The 17,257-nt window shown below is 38.2% G+C and overlaps 1 protein-coding gene across 1 annotated transcript in view; it reads left to right on the plus strand.

The window, feature by feature from the left end:
* Nucleotides 1–8,690: 8,690 nt before the first annotated feature.
* LOC140238325 (uncharacterized) overlaps nt 8,691–17,257 on the plus strand; it is a 39,337-nt gene continuing 30,770 nt past the window's right edge. The window contains exons 1-6 of the mRNA XM_072318259.1: nt 8,691–8,757; nt 9,522–9,727; nt 10,492–10,603; nt 14,757–14,971; nt 15,708–15,805; nt 16,623–16,808. Coding sequence (XP_072174360.1) covers nt 8,715–8,757; nt 9,522–9,727; nt 10,492–10,603; nt 14,757–14,971; nt 15,708–15,805; nt 16,623–16,808 — 860 coding nt within the window. The 5' untranslated portion in view covers nt 8,691–8,714. The remainder of the gene's footprint in view (nt 8,758–9,521; nt 9,728–10,491; nt 10,604–14,756; nt 14,972–15,707; nt 15,806–16,622; nt 16,809–17,257) is intronic.

The following is a 17,257-nucleotide window of genomic DNA, read 5'->3' on the forward strand; positions in this document are numbered from 1 at the left end:
TTTGTAAAATTTATAAATTGCTAGTCCGAAGAAGAACAGAATGTCGTTATTTCTATGATATGGTTACAGATAATGCAGACGGCTGTTGTATGCGGCCCGGGGCTTTATTGTCAGCAGAAGCGTCGTCAGCGAGCGAGCTTTTTATTGTTTTGTAGATCTTATTTGGTATCACAACATCACTGGTCATACATTGTTCAAGTTCAGCCAAAACACCAATGGAAATTGAATGTGCTGGCTAAATTAGAATTACTAATTAAGGGCTTTTTACACTTGTGTTTCTTAACCCCGGACTTTCTCTGACCCAGGACTATCGTTAGTCCCGTACCAATTTTTTCAGCTTTTTACACTCGCCAATTAGTCCCGTACTATCTCTTGTCCGGGGCTAAGGAGAAAACTGACCTTTTTACACTCGTCTTTCTTAGCCCCGGACTTTCCAAACCACATGAATATTCATAATTACGCTGTGTACTGTACACGTACACGCACGCACCGGCAGCACTTGATTACCTCGTTTCTGATTGGTCAGTGAGGGTCGCACTTCGTCTCCGTCGCTTAGCCCAGGATTATTTTTTCGTTCTGTTTACACTCACTTGCTTGGCACCGCAATTGCGGTGCTAGCACCGCAATTGCGGTGCTAACCCCTGCTATTTTGCAGGGCCAGATAGTACCGTACTATCGGTGGGGCTAGCCCACTTTGGCAAAAACGAGTGTAAACAGAAAGTGGGCTAAGGATAGTCCCGTACTATCGGTGGGGCTAAGGCCCCCCCTTAGCCCCACCGATAGTCCGGGGCTAAGCAAAAATTTACAAGTGTAAAAAGCCCTTTAGAGATCTTTCTTAACAGATTTTTCTTAACATTTCAAGTCAGATGTACAATGCTTTGAACTTTGGATGGGATTGTGTATTGCATTAAGATGCAGGTGAAAATTTCATTCAATTTTCATAGAGCCTCTTTGTCTGTACTATACTGTAAGCTACAATGTAGGCCTAAGCCAAATTAATGTTTTTTTTTCATTTTAGGAAACATTGCTGTAAATTTTCCATCCCTTGAAAATGTGCAAAATTATTTATCTTTTTGTTGCATGTGTTTTGATTTGATAAATTAATCACTTTTGGTTTGATCAATTGATCAATTATTTTTATTTATTTCTTTTGTATCATTCATGTATATCTAGAGACTCTAGTTACTTCTTTCATATTGATTTATTCTATTCTGTGACAGTGCAGAAGGCCTATCCGCACTGTGTATAACTTTTTCTTAAGGGAATTTACAAATATGTTGATTTGAATTGAAATGAGTGATTTCAAGATGATATCGAGAAGATGTAATCACACTTTAGCCTGAGGAAGTGACCAAGAGCTATGCTCTTTTTTGCACATTTGCTAGAAAAATTACATTTGATCCTGAGGAATACAGGAGGAAAGTGTTTGCCTATTGTGATGTAAAGGTTCCCCATTTTATTCCATGTAGGATTTTGTTGGAAATGTCTGAGATATCTCATATACCGGGTAATGATGAAAACAAACTCAAGATCTAAGCTGTTTATTTATAATCCCACTGCATTCATGCGAGCTACTTTATCTGGCTTCCACCGGCATATTAAAGTCAATTATGATCCCTGCATCCCTCCTGTGTGGAAGAGGAAGCAGGGTGTTAATTGACTGTGTCAACATACTTGAGTGGCTGGTTGGCATGGCAACCAGATGCTGTGTGCAGCTTCTATTGTTAGAGGTCTCAGCCGACGTAGGGTACGGTATCTATAATATACGTATGTATGCAATGAATGGGGATGCTGATGCAGGTGATGGATAAATTGCCCAAGGGGGAAAGAGCTGCTAATTAAAGGTAGCAGCCAGCATTTTCCACAATATGCCAGAGGGGGTTTGCTTTTGAATAGAAAGGAGCACATTAAAGATAAATTTCATAGTTTCACATATAGATAACCATAAACTCAGTGAAATCAAACCAACTTAATTCAGTAGGTGCATTGTAAATGTCTTTTAAGTCAAATAGATAAAGAAAAAAAGAAGAAGACAGAATTTAAAACAAACTTAAGTTTTGCATCCCCCCCCCCCCCCCAACAGTGATACTGGTCTCAGCTGCATCCAAGAGAAAGCAATGATGATGAAAACCTCTCAATTCTACAACTATTGTGTTCTTGGAAAGTATCTCTCAGTATTTAATGATTTCAAATCCTAGATCTCTTTTGACAGTCGTTTCTGCCAAATATCATACCTCTAAATAATGTAGGTTGAAGGATATAATTTTCTCTTTTTAGAATTCCTCATACTCATTAAATCTATCATATTTTTTTTTAAATCTTAGATACACTGAAATGTTCAGGCTCCAGATCGAACTTTAATTGTTTGTCTGATTCTGTGATACAACTTAAACTGTTCAATTTGTTTGATATTTCCATTTAAACAAGTCAATCAAAATCAAAGTGGAACTCTTCTTGATATGACTATTTGTGTGTTCAAGGCATTTGCACATCAACATTTTTTGATACGGCGAAACCAATGATACAGCACAGCAGTACAGTACTAGTATTATACTAACGTAACCTACTCTATGTACCCACATACAGATATATTCAAAATGTTCAAGAACAAGGAAACTGCTGAATTCTTCAGACACTTTAGTTTTTGCTTGCCTCATCCAGATTGTTTGATGTGCATATCATGGATTTGATGGTGAACCTGTTGCAGAGCAGTACATGTACAGATATTGCTTTTTTTTTTCTTTTTTTTTTTGAGGCGTAAAATAACACCTGACATCCCAGTAGGGGTTATCCACCGCATTTTCTCTGTTAAGGAAAATATACTCCCAAGGGACTGCCACATGTTATATTGCAATGATAGACAAGGCAATATGTTATACCATGTATATGATCGACTTTGTGCACATAAAATCATATAATTTTAGCCCGTCAGCAACCAGTAAAATTCTTGAATTACATGTATATGATGTATTACTTGACATACTGTCACTGCTCATGATTAAAAGATTTTAATCCTCAGGCTCACTGCAAGTGCATGTAAATAGTCATATCATTGTATTATATGAGAAATCACCAACCAGTAGGTATGTAGACCGTAGTATTTTTTTTTTTTTCATATTCATGAGTGAACAGTCTCTCATACATTGTAGATAATCTCAATAGTGCAACTTATATGGTTCATTTTGTAGCTACATGTAATTATGTATTGACAGAAATGTATAGAAGGTTTGCAAGAACTTCCCACTTCCCATGTATTTGTACCTAAGAAATTAAAAACATTTCGATTGAATAAGCCAGTTCGGAGTTCCACTTTGCACATGAGCAGAAACAAGGTCATTCGGACCAACAGGCATGTTGGTTTTTAATTTCACTGGGATAAGCATATGTAATGTAATGATTATTCATGAAATACTTATAAATGCTGCTTGCCAGCACATCCACCTGGCAGCAAAAGTGGTATTTGGCAATATCAATAGAAAGAGATCGTCAATACATTCAATGCAAAATAACGAAATGGATGCTTTCCCAAGTGTTCATTCACGGATCATTCTGGTCATCTGGTCGACGCAAGTTCATTCTTTGTTTGAACAGGATCAATGAATTCCATAAATTGTTATGTAAAGCTTACGCATTGTGTCGCTCTAAAACGATTGAAGTGCCCCTAACCGACTGAGAAAAAGGAAAGGTCATTCAGACCAATGTGCCCATGAGCTAACTCCGAACTGGCTTATTAACATTTTGAAAGACTTGCACTAGTCTATCAAGTGAATTTGAAGTCTTGTCTACAACCTTTTTGGATGAAGTGACTGGATTAGAAGAATTGCTGAAACACATTTGTCTGCTTGGATACAGTTTGATAGCTGGAAAGAATGTAAAGAAGTGATAACTCAGTTTCAAAATGAACATTGACAAGACAAATCACTCTTTGTTTGTATGTCAGGTGTTGTATTCTATGGACAACTATACTGTCCATTGTACCAGTCTGACACCTAATAGGTTTGGTAGGATAGAAGCAATGAGCGATGAGGTCAATTTACATACATGGAAGGTCACATCTGCAGAAAGCAACATACAAATAATGGCATTCTACTCTCTCTCTCCTCACTCTGCGTCCCCTTGGCAGGACAAACAATGACCCAGCAGCTGAGGTGGCTCCAGTGTAATTCAATTCCTGGTGAAATTCAGACAAGTCACCAGAGCATTTCATCCTGCCCCATTTAGAGAATGACAGGTATGTTAACGGTTGAAAATTGCCTCTTTGATCCCACAGCGAACATTTCAATTTTTCGCTCTTTAGAACTCAAGTGTTCAGAAATATACAGGGCACAGAAATTGAACCAATTTGTATTTATGAGGGCAAAGCCATCATTGACTCCACAGTAAACATGCAGCATAATTCATTATTGATCTTGGGTAATGTAGTTTACACTAAAGTGTAGATGGTGTTTGTACTTCAAATGAAGTGTTGACTGTGTATGTTTTTTCCATTCATGTTATCATAAGTTAGACCCCGTTTACAGTGCGGGGCTGGGCCGCGGCTCGGCCGTGGCCGAGCCCGCCTTCATTTCAGTGTAAATGCGCAAAAGGCCAAATGCGGGGCCAAAATTGGCCGCGCATTTGGCCACGCTCTGGAGGTGGTCTCGGCTGTGGCTGAGCCGCGGCCGAGACCGGCCTTTTCTCAGTGTAAACGCAAACTGGGCCAAGTGCGCGGCCAATTTTAGTCTGGCTTCCAAACCCTCTGCCCGTACTATTTCACTATTCAGGATATTAACCCCTCAACGTCGAAAACTAGTATAGTTTCATAAGGTGGTTTTGTCCTGCAAAGGATTTTTCCTTCGGCAAAGGCCTTTGCCCGAACGGCGACTTCGTTGCCACAGAATTCAGTTGGCAAAGGGTCTGAAAACCAGACTATACCAAATTGCGTTTGTTTACAAGCAGAGCGCCACTAGGACAAAATATTGAAAGGTTTGAATTGAAAGCGCGACCGAGCCCGGCAGTGTAAACGGACAAAATTGTGGGGCTCGGCCTCGCAATTGAGGCTGTAAGTATGGGCTTGGCCGCGGCTCGGCCGTGGCTCGGCCCAGCCCCGCACTGTAAACGGGGTCTTATTCATAATACACAAACATTTTGCTAATGAAGATGCAACTTGAAAGATCTCGAAAGATTTCTCATAATACAATTGACGAAGTAACTCAGATAAAGTGTAGTTTGTTGTGATGGAGATAGCTTTTTGTTATAGCTTGTCATTCCATCTATTGATCACTAATTTTTATGAGATGTTAATTCAATCTTGCCTCAAGAGATAAATCCATCTTAGTTTAATGTCTGAAGGATGAAACATTTACTGATTATTAAACTGCCAGTGTATTTTCTTAATAATATTTGTTAAAGTTTTAAGCTCCTTTAGATACAGAGGATAAAGCAAGTACTGTAAAACGAGGAATGTTCACGTGCATTTTAATTTTGTGAATTTCGCGAGCGCCGAGATTCGCGAAATTAAAATGCACGCTAAAGTTCTTGTCTACACTATATGCATCGAATGCCAGTGGCAGTTCGCGAAAATTACATGCCGCAAAAAAGGCTGTCGGCTCCAATTCGCGAAAAATTCATGCCGCGAATATATCATGTTTTACAGTATTATGTTTGCAAGTCCCATTTGTGCTTACCCCCAACTCAAGAATAAACTACCACAATGTCATTAAATCAGGACAGTGATAGTGGAGCTAGGTCAAAGGTCAGAATGAACAAGTTTTATTTAGGTCAAGGGTCATGGTTACAGCCAAACTGATCTATGCTATTTTTCACAATGACAGCAAATATTCACTGTAATTTGATAATTCTCACTTGCACAGACAGATTATCAGAATATTTTGAAGGGGGTAAACAGGTGGCCATGCAGGGACTGCAGACAAGGTCAAATTATTGAATTGAATGTTAGAGTGATTCCTTGGATTTCAATAAATATTGTGCAGAGGCATTTGATCAAGTTCACAGCCAATAAAAAAAGATAAAGAGAATGATAGTGATACTGAAGGTAAAGTCCGTAGTCAGTCCTTGCTCTGACATTTAAAGGACAAGTTCACCTTCATAAACATAAGGATTGAGAGAATGTAGCAATATTAGTAGAACACATCATTGAAAGTTTGAGGAAAATCGGACAATCCGTTCAAAAGTTATGAATTTTTGAAGTTTTTGTGCAGTAACCGCTGGATGAGAAGACTACTGCAGTGTGTGAATAACTTGGATGTCACATGCGTACAACAATATAAGGAAAATATAAAGAGAATTTCACAAAATTTCATCTTTTGAAAAAAAGTACACATTCCCCTGACTCGTTACCGACAAATGTTATGGATAATATTGTTCCCCCTGCCTTTAGAAAGAGGCAAGTCAAGTGCTCTTTTATTATGCGAAAAAAATGAAAATATGTTGAATTTTCTTTACATTTTCTTTATACGGTTGTACACATATGACTCACAAGCTGTAGTAGTCTCCTCATCCAGCGGTTCCAGCACAAAAATGGTTAAAAATTCATAACTTTTGCATCGATTGTCCAATTTTCCTCAAACTTTCACTGATGTGTTCTACTAATATTGCTGCATTCTCTCAATCCTTATTATGTTAATGAAGGTGAACTTGTCCTTTAAAGGGATGGTATAGTTTTGGTTGAGCGATGGGGGATTCAGATTTTAAAGTTTTGTGAGATGATTAGAAACCACTTATGAAATATGAAAGAGAATACAACTGTAAGAGAAATTCAAAGTTTATTCAATGAAAATCAGTCTAGAAATGGCTGAGATATAAAAACAACAACAACAACAACAAAGTAGAACAGTGTGGTTCTAATGAAAGGTGGGTCCCACCTTTTATTAGGACCATTAATTGTGGATAATTTGGATATCTCAGCCATTTTAAAACTGATTGTCATCAAATAAAAATTGGATTTCTCTTAGAATTGTACGCTCTTTTATATTTCATTATCTCACAAAGAAGTTGGAAATCTGAAGCCTCACCTCAACCAAAACTATACCATCCTTACAGAATACTTTGGAATCTATGCAGTGGTATTCTAAGATGTATGTGGCTCCAGGGAGATAATTTTTTATGCTTTTTTTCCCTCAATGTTATTTCTGACATTTACTTGAAGTAATTACACATGTGGTATCACAGTTCTGTATTCCTTGATGGGGGTTTAACTTGCAGGGAATATATCCTTACAAACATTTGAAAGTGAAAAGAGGTATATTGTGCAAGGGAGCAAAGTGAAAGAGGGAGGTGTCCCTGTGCTTCAATGTGAAGCTTGCACTTTTTTGTTCTTTATATGGAAATTGTTTGATTTGGTGTATACTATTTGAGGTATTTTGTATATGTATAAAGAGACATTATTATCTATTTTATTGTCATACTTAGTGCAATAATTTTCATGGCGGGTTTGCAAAAAAAATATGTTTATTAGCATAAAACATTGGTAACTGCTTCAAATTTCTCAAAAGCAGTATTCTACCACCCAAATTTGCAGAGTTGTCAAGTATGGGAATAAAGCTTTCAGCTTTTTCATTGGCTTCTTTGTTGTGTTTTCAAAAACGAAGCAAACAATCCCTCATTAAGAAAAACAGAACGAAACAAAACATGACACTGCAAAGGAATTCAGTGTTACATGTGTTTACCTACATATCTACGTCTTTACCTGATAGAATTTCTCAGATTAAGGCTGCATTTGAGGGCATAATTGAATGCTTGAACATTACCCATGATTCCAATTTTTCATTGTTCAAATGTGTTTTACTCATCATATGTGCCTCACTTTCAAAGATACTGGTATGTTTTTTACAGTGTCATGCAAACATCTGGTAGATGATTTTCACAATGTTCAAAGCACAACGGATAATCACTTGCTCACTTTGTTGCATACTTGGCCCTGTCTATAGAATGAATTTTATGATCGACATCATAGCAGAGCTCAAGTGAGTTCTCTATAGTCTTCCCACACTCTAACATTTCATTGTGCTTATGAATATGGTGGAATCTTTTCAGTGTGGTCGGAAGTGTATGTTATTCATTGTGGGAGGTATAATCCCACTTGGCCACACACAGAGATCACCAGAACAAATGAGACTACCCAACCATCAAGACTTGTTTTTGATTTGTTCCCAGCATTCTTTGCAACCTTAACCAGGGTAGCAACTCTGCTGTGGTCCATAACTCAGGAATATTCTATTGATACTTTATTATGTTTCTCTTAGCCTGGTTCACAGATTTATATTCTGCTCAGTGATATGCATAAACTTGTAATACAGTATGAAATATCTCAGATCCTACAGATATGAACCTCTGTAATAAAGCCTGTACCCCTTCAGTTGGAATAGTGTGAGATGAAAACTGTGACTATTAATAGTAGAGGGAGTAATGCGCTGTGAATGGTTCCTTATTGTGAGAGAAGGTGAGAGCAAACTTGTATCCAGACTACAAGGGGGTGGGGGAGGGGGGGGGATGGTGGGGACTGTGAGTTTGGGAGATTACCCTATGCAGACAGACAAAGAAAGAGGATCTATAAAACATGTTGCCACATGGATCTGAAAACAGTTTTCTGGATCAATTAATCCATATCTTGTGATAGAGGTGAATATACGCTGCTTCGTTTGCTGTTTTTCCTAACCTTTCAATCTCAATATTGCAGGGAAACAGAAAAATTGTCTCGAGTTCACAAAAGCAACATGACTAGTAAGAAGATAACTCCACCTTCCACGTCAGAATTAGGTAAGTTTGGAGTCGAAGGTCTTCAATGTACCTGACGACTCTCTATGTTGCAGCATACTCTGATTTTTCTGCATATTTGTGTGTGTGTGTGTGTGTGTGTGTGTGTTGTATTATGTGCTATGTTCATGTATTTGGATGTTTTGATGCAAAATCAAGTATTCTTGCCAAGGTTGAATGCTGGGCAGTGTCCAGAGAGAACAACACATACTGATGTGATGCAGAAACAAGAGTGTCTTAAGTTTATGTCTTACAGCATTAACTTACACTTTACATGCTGATGATTGAATTTCTAGCAGTATAGCATGCATTGTTCTGATTGAATTTTTGTTCTATTGTCTATCACACCATGTAATATGGCAGTCATGTCAGAAATCATGTTAGGTTTAGGTGTGATGCATGAGGTTTTTAGTTAATGGCATCAAGCTATCTGTGTACTTGAGACTCTTTGCAATGTGGTTGTAAACACAGAGGGTTTTGATTACAAGTAGATGTAAAATGTTACTTATAATCTGTATTGATGTCAGTCAGATCAAAAGCCACACTTTCAAAGCTACTGAATCTGCTTTATACCTAATAAACCACAGTGATGTTTAGATCCTGCCTAATCAAAGTATTAAAAAACTCACTTCTCTCAATGCATTGATATAGATGACAGTAGCAGTAGAATATATCATGCAAACAATCTTTCTGTGAGCAAAGAGTGACTCATTTTTGTCAGAATGTACTGAACGTGATGTTTGGAAATTGACTGATTATTTTGCCAGGTCTGACGATGCGACTGAGTTACAACTTACTTCCAGATGTTCATGATGATGCCATCAACGAGGAGCTCCTTGAGGCGCTGCGGCAAGGTTTGCAGGACGTCAGTCGGCAGCGCCTCCGCTTTGTCCTCATTTCTTTCCGTCGCCAGGCCAACCAAGAGAACTGCTTGGCACTCCGTGATGTCATCAACATCCTCAGTGAAAATAAAGTGAGTTTGTCCTCTTGGATACCACTCTTGTTCAAGATGTCTGAGCAGTTATCATTAATGTCTCATCCCTACAGTCACTCCTGCCTTTTTTGCCTCTTCACCCATTTTAGTACTCCATCTACCATTACAAACTCTTTCTATTCCTTTGTTGTTTCTTTTCAAATGTCCATAAATGTGAAATCAGGGTTAAATTGTGAATTTGCAAAATACTTTAGTGAGGATGAATCCTTGGTTCTCCAATTTCTTGTGAAGAAGTGCAGATTATTCTGGTGGTTATATTTATGACAGGAATGTAAAACTGCATATTATATTTATTCTAAACATGGTCATTATGGCTTGTTTGTGTAGTGCCAAGTGCTTTTTAGTAAATTAAAGTTGCATGAGAAGCAGTTGCTTGGGAATACATAGGTGTCAATGCAAATAGAAAGATACAATGCTATAGAGATATGTGGCAGCAACGGGATAGGGTTTGGGTTACTGTGCTCCTCTCAAATAATAATACTGTATGAGGTTAAAGAATTCAAAACTTTTATAATGGAGGTGCAGTGCACAACAATCTTTGCTCCTGATATTGGTAACTCAATGACTGTCCATGCTAATAATAGCAATCATTCCATTTTCATACATAATAGCTTCATGGCATTTCTTGACACGTTGAAGGTGGTCTCTCACAGTTTGCTTGTCAGCTGACTTCTTGTTTACACCGTGGTAAAGTAGTAATGTGTTCACTTAACATCTGACTCGTTGGATTCTCTGCGTGACAGGTCAAGTTCAAGACCCGCACACTGAAGCTTCTTCAGATGAAGTTTGAGAAGAAGCATGGCCTGGATTACGAAGCCTTGTGGAAGTTGATGGTGGAGGCGCAGTCACGAACTGGTATGTTTCAGCTTCCTGCGAACTCTACCTTATGTAGTTTGATGGGAAAATTGAAAGAAGACAGAGAATAGGAAGAGAAATTCCAAGGAAATCTTTTGATGCACCTAGATCTTTGCAGAAATACTTTTTGTTGTTGAAAAACTGTGAGGTCAGCATAGTTCACATCAAATAGTTTGTCTAGCTAGGGCCTGTTAGCATTCAGTGTACATGTACATCTGTGGATTCTGTCAAATTTAGGACATACATGTACAGATAATGAATGATTTCTAGTTTTAAGAACATAGAAAAGGGTTCAGATAGTGGACATCAAATTAGACAATCCTCGCTATCGCCAATGATGTAAAAAACTTCCTGCGCACGCTAAAGAGCTCTGTCACAGGTGCACTGTGGGATTCCTCGGTCCATTGTTCGCTTCCGGTTGTCTAACGCGAGTCACAGTTCCCATACGATTCAATGGAGTTCTTTGTCTGCTTTTCCGTTGTTAGCCCTTTTTTTCTTGGCTATAATTCAGCTTAAAAGAGTTGAAAGTGTCTAAGCTTTACTGATTTGTGGTCACTAGAGTCATGGTTCACTACTGCAAGGCTTCAATGTGCTGGTCACATTATGGAAAGCGAAGAAATCTTCAACAAAAAATACCTCTTTATAAAGACAGAGCGTGTTGTAAGTGCATGTGCAGCCAAAACCGGGGCTAGTTTGCCACCCGAGCTATCCCATAATGCATCTTAAACGCTGCTCTGCGCACGGCACCTACGTATTGGCGATACCCTCAATTGCAAACTACTCATAGGTAGCAGGATGAGTGCATTTAATCAAAAATAATGTACATGCTGTGCTTTCTTTAAATGTCTGTGTGAGCTTGTATTAGGTATATTTCCTGAAGCAATGGAAGCAACTGTGTTTTAGGAAGTATATTCCCACAGTAGACATTAAAAAAAAATTATATATATATATATATATATACTAGCAGCACCCGTGGAAATCCACGGGTCTGAGGGGTTTTATTTTTTTTTTCTTCTCACAGATACGATTTTGCACAGTTTTATTGATGAAATAAAAATAGATTTTTTTCTCATTCTTTCGTCACTTGTGCTCGATCTCTTCTACCCATGACCACCACCCCCACCACACACACACACACACACATTTCCACCCCCGCAGAACACAAAAAACAAACAAACAAACAAACAAAAACAAACAAACAAAAAACAAAAAATAACCCAAAAACAAACATTCACGGAAAAATTACCAAAAACGCTTATGAGATTCTCCGAAAGTTCTGCCCACAGATTCTTCCCGTCGGAATGGGGAGATACTATTGACACTATGATCCTTTGATATTGATTATATCCCCTGCTCTTGCATCCATGCAGGCACCCGAGGGATTCCACGGCTGGTCTTAAGGCCTAGCATTTTTTTTTTCATTCCTATTTCTTTTCCCATGTTATCAGAGAAAAATATAATATTTTTGATCGTCTTCAATTGCTCCCTCCTTTTTGTCTTTAATCACCATAACTTGGTTTGATAGATCATAGAACCATCCGTTTATTTGCTTCAGACTATACATCATCATTATTATCATCATATTATTATTCTCATTAGGCCCCTTTTCTCATATTGCTATTATAATTATTATTGTTATTTGGGGAGGGGGATCATTGTCATTAGGTTTTATAAGTATTAGGCACCCGTGGGAATCCACGGGTCTCAGGGCTTCGTATTTTTTTCCTTTAATATTTCTTGAACCACGTTATGAGAGAAGAAATACACAAAGAATATTTTCGTCTTCATTTGCTCCCTCATTTCTGTTTTCATAATCAAAACTTGATTTGATGGATCTAGAACCACCCGTTTATCTCATTGATACTGTTCATTGTTTTTATTATAATAAATAGCATTATCATTATTATTATTATTATTATTATTATTATTGTTGTTGTTATTGTTATTGTTATTTTGTGGAAGGGGAGATCATAGTCATTCAGTTTTATTATCATTTTATATTATTCATTGACATGGGGATGAATCAGGGGAATTAAGGAAAAAAGTTTATCGGTCAAGAATAGTGAATATCTTTTTTTTTTTCTCCGTCATGTCAAGGTTTCTCTACGACTGATAGGTGTCGACGTTTCAAATAGCTTCATTATCATTGCTATTTCATTTTAAACATCAAAACAGTCCAGTACCTGTTTGTGTCTCTTCCGCCCACTCTTAAGTTATGGATCATAGCACCCCCTCCCCACTTATTTGCATCGGCCTATTGTATTATTATCATTATTTCAGTGTATTGTTGTTATTGTTATTATCATTATTATTATTACTAACATTATTATTATTATTTAGGGGAGTGGAGAGAGTAGAGTCATAATACAGGGATGATCAACCAAGGGAGGCGGAAATGTTAATTTGTTAAGAATTGTAAAAATCTGTTTCCCCCATTTTTCTGCCCTTGATAAAAAGTATTTCTGAAGACAGCCCTGCGCAAACTGTCCAAAACTGCTTCACTGCACTAACATACGTAATCTTGTGCTGAGTAGGACTACTTCATAAGACCCCTAGTGTTTTTGTTACTATTGTGCTGAGAGAAATCAAATATTTTCGTCTTTGTTTGCTCTCTTCTTTTTGTTTTTATCACCAAACCTTGGTTTGATGGATCATAGAACCACCCGTTTATCTGCTTCAGACTGTACATTATCATCATTATTGTTATTATTAGTATTATAACTATCACTATTATTATTATATTATTATTATTATTATATTACCATTATAATCATCATTGTTATATTTGGGGAGGGGGAGACCATAGTCATTAGGTTTAATAAGTAGGCACCCGTGGGAATCCATGGGTCTCAGGGCCTCGTATTTTTTCTTTAACATTTCTTTTCCCACGTAATGGGAGAAAGAAGAATATTTTTGTCGTCATTTGCTCCCTCTTTTTTATTTTTATTACCAAAACTTGGTTTGATGCACCATGGAACCACACATTTGATGTCCACTTGTAACTTCAAAAATTGGCGGTCAGCAAAGCGAGGGTTTCCCCCGCGTCCGCTCGTCTAATGAATATTCATGTTTACAGCAGCCATGCAGTAAACGAATGAACAGCGGCGCGTGTACTCTGATATGGAAGGGTACGATCGGCAAGGACAAAATATACGTGGATATTTAGCCGTCCTGAACAGTCTGAGTACAATGATACCCGACTTGAGAGTAAACTAAATGACGTACCTGAGCTGCATAGTATCCTGCAGTTGTGAAGAATACAATACAATAACAGCATTCGTTGTTTTCATTTGGGCACGCCAATGGCGAACGTCGCTGTTCGTAAATGCCCTTGTACGAACAATGACCGCGCCGTGTATTATACCATAATGAATGTCCAGATCACGCGCACGCAGATAGTGTTTCGTGTAACCATCGTCGATACATACACAGGCGCAGGCCATCCACACACTGGCATACCGTTCCGTACCCGAGAGTACATTGTGTGCGTGCGTGCGTGTCCGCCGGAATATGACAGAGATTTCGCTGCACGCCATCATCTTTTTGACTTTAGTATTCCCACTGTCTCTGCAAGCTAAAAGATGGACGATCGAGAAAACAGGAGTCCAGCGCAGGATCGGTGAATATTTAAACGCTCGGTTCTGACGTCACGCACAAAATGCATTATGCATCTATCTAATTAATTTCTCTTTGTCGTCCTCGACGTCGATACGGAGGCAGAGCGCGGACGAAACCCGGTCCAAGGCACGTAGGAGACCCTCCCGCTGCCGACGGCACCGGTCTCGGGGGCCCGGAGCCGACGGCTCGGGAGGAGATAGACAAACCAGCAACGCCGGAATAAAACAGGAAATACATAAGGCCCCGACAACAACAACAACTTCGCCTTTTACTGTTATAGATATATACGTACATAAAACACTGGGCCTTCTTTATTCATTAGTTGCTATATTCAATATTTGTAACATAAGAAAATAAATTAAATACAATCAATGATATTGAATAAAATATCTCAAAGTTACAATGTGCCTAGTAATCCTAAATTATAATTGTTATTATATATATAATAACACAGGTATACATATTTGGCAACACACTGTATGCTATTTTGTTGTATGTCATAAACCCATCAGTTGTAAAAACACCTGTCATGCAGGTCGAGACAGTGTCCAGGCAACATATGGCAAGCGGGACCAGCTGGATGCGTCGGGCAGTCACCTCAGCAGCGCCATCAGCGATGCCCGAGACGTGGAGCTGCTGACCAAGCTGAACAAGATTCTTCAGACGAGCGACGGCTTTGACCTCAAGGAGATGAGGGCAGTGTGTAAGAGTTCGGATGTCAGCCAGCATGGACTCATACCCAAGAAACGGGTGAGAATGGGTGGAAGTTATCCTTAACCCTCTTGATCTTTATAATATTGGACATTTATCGAATATTGTTACATATTTACAAGATGCATATGTACTGATGTTATTGATACACTATATCCTAAAAATGTTAACAAGAGAGTCATATAAATAGGGTCTTCTTGTCAAAGGGCTATAATCAAGAGCTGATGGTGGATACTCACAAAAAAAAAATCAAGAAAAGCCTCTGAAAGCTGTGATTTTACAAATAATCATTCTCATTTGAATTTGAATGCAAACTGGACATACGACTATGCCAAATTTACAAATATCACACAATGTCAAAGAGTTTAAAGTTATTCAAAGCTACATCAGACCAGCACATAATTTCATGTAAAATGAAAACACCATGCTGTCATTCATTATTCTGTCATCTAAATTTTGACAAGAAGAAATGATCTTTCCCAAACTTTTCCTCCACATATGAAATGATGCATTTTTATGATTGGCAGAGAAGCACATTTTTGATATATATTCCTTTTTAATAAAATTATACCTGTGCCAGCCATCCCCCCCCCAAAAAAAGAAGAAGATAGGGCTTCTAATATTAAAACTCATACCTCCACCACATATCATTGCTTGAGAATGAGAAGGGCATTAAGTTGCCTCAAACACTAGTGGCAACTTAACGCCCTTATCATTCTCACCCACCGATATGATCTTTCCTTTCCCATCCATGTTTTGCTTTCTTCCTCTGTAGTTCCGTAAGATCTGCAGTGACCAGTGTCTTCCTGTAAGTGGGGTTTTACTGTCAACCCTACTCAGCAGGTGTGATGATGAGAAGAACGGCCAAATAAGGTAACAAACTCTGGCATGATAAATTTGGATTTATTCTGATTCAACTCTTGATAATCAACTTGTACCCCAAGTGTTTCAAATGACCTTTTTCATTTCTCTCTACATGTTCTTGCATTTGGATTGGACGACTTCATGGAAGTTGATTAACTTTCTGTATTGGAAAATTGTGAAATTTGATTTATGTAGATCTCTACTAATGCAACATTTTCAAGAAACTGAATTGGCATGTACATTAAGTCATATAATTATAATGCCTTATGATCGAGGGCTTTTGTTGGAGTTTGATCATTATGAAACAACTTTCTGAGAGACCATTCCCTTAAAGTTGTGTCTTTCCAGGTTAATATTTATCATCTGTGCAAGCCTGTTAATTCATATGAATGTATACCTAGTTGAGTGTGCTAAAGACAGTGATACCTGTTCAAAGTCCACGTCGCTGCAACAAGACATCCATTGAGTTTTTAATGACATCACTGTGTGTTTCATAATGCAAGTCTTCCGAATGAAAAAGGAGGTTGCCTAATTCTGTGATGTAAAGCAATACTGTCATTTCGATACATTTACAACTTCCATACAGATCCCCTTTATTGAAGTCCAGCATGAACATAATCATAGAAAAATGCCTGTGACATATTATGTATATAAATGTTTTTGTGTTTTTTTCATTAGTCTACCACATATGCGTGGGTATAGCAAAATAATGCATTCATGTCATTTGAAATAACTGTGTCAATTGATTGTCTATTTTTCTATTCTTGTATGAGTTCTGTGATTATTTTGTCCTGCATTCTCAAAACATTTCGCTGTGTCATTTTAGCTGGCCAGAATTCATGACCCTTTTGGAGCGGGCAGTTGGCCTGGACAAATCTCTGTCCACCTCGCAGCAGGGAAGACCCAAGTCAGTAGCATCATCACAGCAAGGAGTCACACTGACCAGTAGCCTGAATATTAGCAAGGCTGGGGCTGAGACTAGCAAGGCAATTTCGTCTGCTACTGGTAAGGAGTGAAACTCTTATATTACGAAGTGAAGTGATAACCTTTTTTATTGTTTTCTGTCATTGATTAATGGGTCATGTTCAGATTAGGTCGTCTTCACAAAATCTTATACATAGGATCTTTTTCGGGTGACAGACACACCCACACAACCAAAGATTCTTTGAGTTTGCTGCACTCTGGAGCTCTATATACTCTATTCCATATTTACAAAGTCTCCACTGTACATCTTTTAACCTGTTGAGGACAAACTGATTTTGCTATAACATGCACTTCCCATAGATACCTGCCCCAGTATTCTCAGGACTTGTCTTCATCGGGTTAAAGAAGTTGCATAAAGCTCACATCTCTTTGTATAATGAATTGTATTTGCCAGTTTCTGGATTATCGCTGATGCCTGTCTATTCAAAATTTTTTGCATGCCAGTTCTGAAATACTAGTAAAAATATGGTGACCTGA

This window comes from Diadema setosum, chromosome 14 (genome assembly GCF_964275005.1).
Source record: "Diadema setosum chromosome 14, eeDiaSeto1, whole genome shotgun sequence".
Lineage (NCBI taxonomy): Eukaryota > Metazoa > Echinodermata > Echinoidea > Diadematoida > Diadematidae > Diadema > Diadema setosum.